We start from the raw sequence: 6,274 nt of genomic DNA on the forward strand, positions 1-6,274 counted from the left end.
TTTTGGGGTTAAATATAATGACCACCACAAAATGCTTTGATACCCTTAGTTCTTTTACCAAAAATATATACTGAACACCAGAAAAATTAAGTCTAAAATTACAATAGTACTACCTATAGTCACGACTGCTCTTCAAATTGTATTCGAACACCAAATATAGTAAATGACCACCAAATGCTAGCGAGCAAATTAATGCGATATTTCTGTCTAAATAAACCACTATGGTTGCCATAAAATGTAGGCTTATTACCAAATAAAGTATTATGATGCCATATTAAGTTATGTCTCCGGCTTGCAATCCCCCCTCCCACCGCATCGCAAGCGCCGCGCTCGCTCGGACACGATCTCCAATTTAGTCACGTGCAAGCACTTGCGTTCATTGGGTGTGTTTTGTTTTCTGTCTGTTGCGCAACCGACCCAATCGGTTGGTATCTTTGCAATGGCTAATGAAAACTTAGCGGGACCGAGTTCTTGTGCTCCGCTGTTGAGTTCGTCATCGGAATCAGATAAAGACGAAGATAAAATCACAGAGCATACGAAAAAACGTCGAAGGCAAAATAAAGTTTGGGTTTTTGAAAGAAAATTTATAACTGTGCGGAGCGCAGAGGAATTTATCAAAAATGAGAAGACCTGGTCAATACATAAAATTCATATGACTGAAGAAGGAGTAAAACGTTATTATCGTTGTAACAAAGTGAAGCTTCGGGCTGAAATTCAGTGTTCTGCTGCGATTTATCTTTTATTTGACGCATCGTGTGATGATATATTATTATTTCGTACTGAAACATGTCACGACCATGAAAATAGTGACTATCAGTCGACTAGTGGAATAAATCAGGCAACGAAAAAGGAAATAGAAAAACTATTCGAACTGCGTTTGAAACCTAAATCTATTATGAAGAACTTAAGTAAAATTGATGGACTAGTTCTGCCGACTAAGTTACAGTTAAACAATTATCTTAAAATTATACGTAAGAAAAAATACGGGCCGTCGGTAATAAGCTTGGGACAGCTTGAATTATGGTTAAAAGAAAACTCTAAAGTACCTGATGACGATCACGAAGTTTTTGTTTTGGCCTATGAAATTTCTGAAGATGATTTAGATCAGAATTTCCGGTTCATGTTAACGACAAAATATTTAATCTGTCTATCACGCCAATGTTCTGTTCTTCACGCGGATGCCACATATAAGCTCATTTGGCAAGGGTTTCCAGTACTTGTGATTGGAACTACAGACAGAGATAAACATTTTCACCCATTTGGATTAGCTGTGACAACAGCAGAACGAACGGAAGATTTCATATTTTTATTTTCCGCTTTAAAAAAAGCAGTTTCCTCAATCTTCTCAGACACTTTAACTTGTAAAGTTTTGGTCTGTGATGCAGCGAAGGCTATACAAACTGCCTTTGCGTGCACGTTTGGAACGGATACAGTCATAAGAATGTGCTGGGCGCATGCGAAAAAGAAGATACAAACAAGAGTAGAGCAAAGTGTGCAAAAGAAATCCCAAAAAGAGATTTTACAAGATATTGATGCTTTACAGTGTGCCTCAACTCAGGAAATATTTGATCGAGCCAGCGAAAAATTTTTGAACAAGTGGAAAGCCGAAAATGATTTTGTTACATACTTTGAAAACGAATGGCTCATACTAAATCGTTGCTGGTATTTGGGCGCATCACCGGGGACTCCTGCTACAAACAATGCTCTAGAATCTTTCAATAAAACAATAAAAGATGGTGGCACGCTTCGTGAGCGTCATCCCTTGGCGCGGTTCTTAGTAATTGCTTCTGATATAGTCAAGGACTGGTCTAATGAATACATGACTAATTCTGAGAGACGGTTCGCTGAATTGCCGACAGTATCTTTAAAGACGTGGACAGAAAGTTACCAATGGGCAAAACTGTCGAAGCAGGTGCCATTAAAGAATAGCACTGAGCTAGTTTGCTCATACAGAATTCCAGCTGGGTCGGATTTAGCTTGCAAAAATTATGAAAAGCCGTGGGAGACCTTTGACGAATACAAAGAGCAACATTTTAGCGAGTGGGAAGTTATAATGCCCCGAGTAAAGGAAAATTGGTTACACGGCACATGCAATTGCCCAAAGTTTCTCAAAGATTACATTTGTAAGCATCTCGTCGGATTGGCGATTCGGCTTAAGCACGTCCAGCCACCTTCAGAAGCCAGAGCTATTCCTATTGGCATGAAGCGCAAAAGAGGACGACCAGCCAAAGCTAAAAAAGCATTAATTGTGCAGTAAATTATTACAGAAGACTGATTCTTCTTAAGATTTTTTAAATGCTTTTAGTTTTAAGATCTTTATACTGTTTATTATTAGTTTTAAAAGGACTAATTTTTATGATTGTTTCAACAAGTCAAAAAAAGGATTATTGAAATTGGAGTTTTATTTTTTATCTTAGGTATAGCATCCTAGGTATAGTATTTTTTTCGTAGTGGATTTTGAGACAAAAAGGAATTTATTTACTGTGTTTGTCAAATATTTTTTCCCGAGGGTAATTTACTTTAATCGGATAACGAGATGTTATTTTTTGCATGTCCTTTTAAATTTAAATGTGGCCTAATAATTTGGTGTTTGTTAACTATTTATGGGGGAACAATGATTTTTTTGGACTCAGTTTGCTTAAAAAGGATAGCAAGATGTAAAAACGTTGGTTATAATTTTACATTAAAATGCTGTTTTAATTTTGGTGATCATTTACTACTTTCGGGTTAACAATGATTTATTTGGAGTCATTTTGCTAAAATAGGATAGCAAGATGTTAAAACTCTGGTTATAATTTTACATTAATATGCGGGTTTCATTTTGGTGATCATTTACTATTTTTGTCTGCTATATGTTACTATATCTGGTAGTAAGTTAAACATAAGCCCAAAAAATTGTAAAATGGGAATACTTCCAAATGGTACGCTGCCGACAAGTCTTACGGAGAGCTTCGACTTTTAGACAAAGTAACAGAGGAGCACGTCAACCCAGAAAAAATTAATAAAATGCGAGTGAAACACGCGACACAAATTTTCAGTCACAGTATGGCTGTTGTGGCTGAGCATTTAACAGCCCGAGGAGCTCTCTCGGAAGATTGTCGGCAGATTATAGATTTAACTTTATTATAAGACAATTTATTTGACACTCTAAATGGGAGTACAATGACAATTTCGCCAAATGGCAAAATTTATAAAGGGCCTGTTAAGCAGTCATCGCCTCATCATAACTTGTGGAAAAAAGCGAAAGAAGTTTTAAAAACTGTTAAATTTATTAAAAAAGTTAATGTTGCCGATAAAATCCACAAAACCGAAACTACTGTACCATCAATTACAAATTTTATTAAAACAATTGAAGGCATGGAGGCTCTTTGGAAATTATTGTCTGGTAAATATAAATTGGATGCCATGTTGACCAGAAATTTTAATCAGGACCCATTAGAGAATTTCTTCGTGAACATCAGGAGTTATGGGGCAAGAAATGTAGCACCTAACTCCGTTGCATTTGAGGGGGCAAATAAAGCACTGATGTTAAATAATTATAGCACGCCGCACTCAAAAGGGGCTAACTGCGAAGAGGACGTTAATGAGTGTCTCCAAACCTTAGAATTTTTTATAAGGGAAAAAATCGAAGCCCCTGAATCTCCTGATGTTCCCGAGGAACAAGAAATAAATTTCAACAAAGAAATTTGCCTCGAACAGCCTATCGAAGCAGATTCTGGCCAAAGAAACTATGTTTGTGGCTGGGTCCTGAAGAAATGTTTAACTAACGTTGTAAAAAATTGTCAACAATGCAGACAGAATTTATTGGACAACAGAGCATCCAATGAAAATAATACATTTATGAAAGCAAAAGAATATCAAAACAAAAAGTGGCTTTGTTATCCTAATGAGGAAATAGAAAAATATTTTCAGGAAATACAAACCATAGCCGTGACATTCCTAAAGAGCAACATGTCAAGAAAAAATATAAAGTTTAACATTATTGCGTTAATTGATATATTCATAGATTTGTCATTTAAATGTACAATACATAAAGACAACTTGAAAAAGTGTTTTATAAACACAACTATAAATGTTTTAATATATAGTTGGTGTAGGTCGGTGAATCGGATTTTAAACGGTAAAATTAAGTATAATGGTGATGATGAGACGAAACTTGCTGCCCAATTATATTTTAATAAATACCGGCATTACAAGAATAAAAAATGAAAACTAAAAAGATCTTTTATTTACTTTTCTCAGTGATGAGTTGATGAACTATTGTTTAAATACAATTTCGCAGACTTACTTATTACTTCAATGGTGTTATACTTTATAGTGTGCTTTACAAGAAAGTAATAAAATAACTCATCATTGAGAAATAATTTCCTTAACTTTTTAATTTTGTTTATTAATTTGAAATAGTTTTGTCTGTTATTTAATTCCGGAACCCTTCTTGACAATTAAACCCTCTACTTCGTGGGTTTAAGGGTCAGTTTAGTGGCCGAATAAAAAACAGGCTAAATTATTTCAAAATCTATAAGTATGGTGCTACAAATACTATAGGTAGGTATGAATATAGCATGCATTAGTTTCTGGTTACAAAGTATAGATGGCGCTTTCAATTTATATGCCAAAAAAATCCTCAAGAGGGCTCTCTTTTCCCCTTATATTACTTTACTCTTTGGTAGTGCAGATAGATGAAAGTAAATTTGGGAGGAGAAAATACAATAGAGGTCGCCGAGTCGAAAGTCACTAGGTGCTGGGTATGGTCGACGACGAAACTAATGAGTTGAGACTCGTAGGGACAGGTGTCCTAACAATGAAAGGTCGGCAGAGGTACTGAAGCTTCTGATCAAGAAACATGTCGCAGAGAGAGACATAATCCACACGGACTGTTGGCGTGCATACGATTCCTTGGATATACTCATAAGAAAGTGAATCACAGTAATCCAGACAATCTATTTATTGCTGAGGATGGGACACACACCCAGCAATCTGAAGCGACGGTTTCACAAAGTGAATTATAAAGACAATTTTGAAGATTGGTTAATAGAATATTTATGGCGTACTGACATTCGAAAAAGTCATTTAGACAGCTTTGAAGAGTTGATAAAAGCAATTAAATATGTTTATGAAATTTATTTTTTGTTTTTTTTTAATTACTTGCTTCCCTAAACAATAAATAATACCCTATTATTTAAACTTAGCAATAATTAATAATACTCTAATGTTAAAATCCTTATTTATTGCTTGCTTCCCTAAGCAATAAATAATACCTTTTATTTATCCCTCCTGCTATAATAGACGATTTTTTTTCACATTATGAAAATACTATTGAAGGTGTCTCTCCTGATTGTATAATAAATTATGATAAGACTAATCTCACTGATGACCCGGGCCATAAGAAATATTTATTTCAGAGAGGTTGCAAATATCCTGAAAGGGTAATCAACATTACAAAAACATCTATTTCTTTAATGTTTACCGGCACTGCCGATGGACAGTTGCCCATATACGTTGTATAAGATCATTAATGGGATCAATGGCTAAAAGGAGGGCCTGAGGGAACGAGGTTAAAAATATGTAATAACGATTTGAAAGTACTTCTAAAAGAAAAAAAGTCTAATTGAATAAATAAATGTTTGAGTTTGAGTTTGACAGCTGATTAGCAGGTGAGTATTGGAAAATTACGCTACTATTATGTATTCTGTGCTAAAGGATAAATAGTTTCCTGTCAAAGAAGACCGAAGTACTAAAAATGTCTTAGTACTTTTTTGTAAATTCCCTAAAATTGGCATGTATTGAGATTATTATTAAATAATATTTCAAGATCCTTGAAATCTGCACCTATTTACGTCCCAGAACAATACATAACTTTGATTAGAAGGATTAGAAGGATTAGAAGGATTTGCTAAAAAAAAGGCAATCCATACAGAGTCCACGACTGAAGCTTCAAAACTGTACTGGTAAAAATTCGAGCTAGCAAAATAAAAAAGAATTTGAGTTCAGAATTACAACCGCTGTATTCAACAAAATTACCTATATCTGACAGTAAGAAAGCAGGTATAAGTCTATAGTATCAGTATAGTATACTTACACTTTAGATAAAAATATAACACCTAGATTTTATAAAATGAAAATCTGTGACTTCATTGTTTTTTTTTAAAGTGAAACTTTTATTACATCGTCTTAAACTTTTTGGTCTGTGTAGCGCATGTCGCGTGACGGTTGGCTGCAGAGTAGGTATAAAGCAGAGATGTAACGGAGCTTCGATTCCGGTTCCGTTAAGTCG

The 6,274-nt window shown here is 34.8% G+C and overlaps 1 protein-coding gene across 1 annotated transcript; it reads left to right on the forward strand.

The window, feature by feature from the left end:
• Positions 1 to 305: 305 nt before the first annotated feature.
• On the forward strand, positions 306 to 2,880 carry LOC149490928 (uncharacterized). Its single transcript, XM_089706523.1, has one exon. The coding sequence runs from the start codon at positions 440 to 442 to the stop codon at positions 2,255 to 2,257; it is 1,818 nt and encodes a 605-aa protein (XP_089562649.1). The 5' UTR covers positions 306 to 439; the 3' UTR covers positions 2,258 to 2,880.
• Positions 2,881 to 6,274: the final 3,394 nt, after the last annotated feature.

The sequence above is a fragment of the Colias philodice genome, chromosome 1, assembly GCF_061535455.1.
Source record: "Colias philodice isolate Cphi_HAF_F1 chromosome 1, ilColPhil1 Martin Lab GWU primary, whole genome shotgun sequence".
NCBI lineage: Eukaryota > Metazoa > Arthropoda > Insecta > Lepidoptera > Pieridae > Colias > Colias philodice.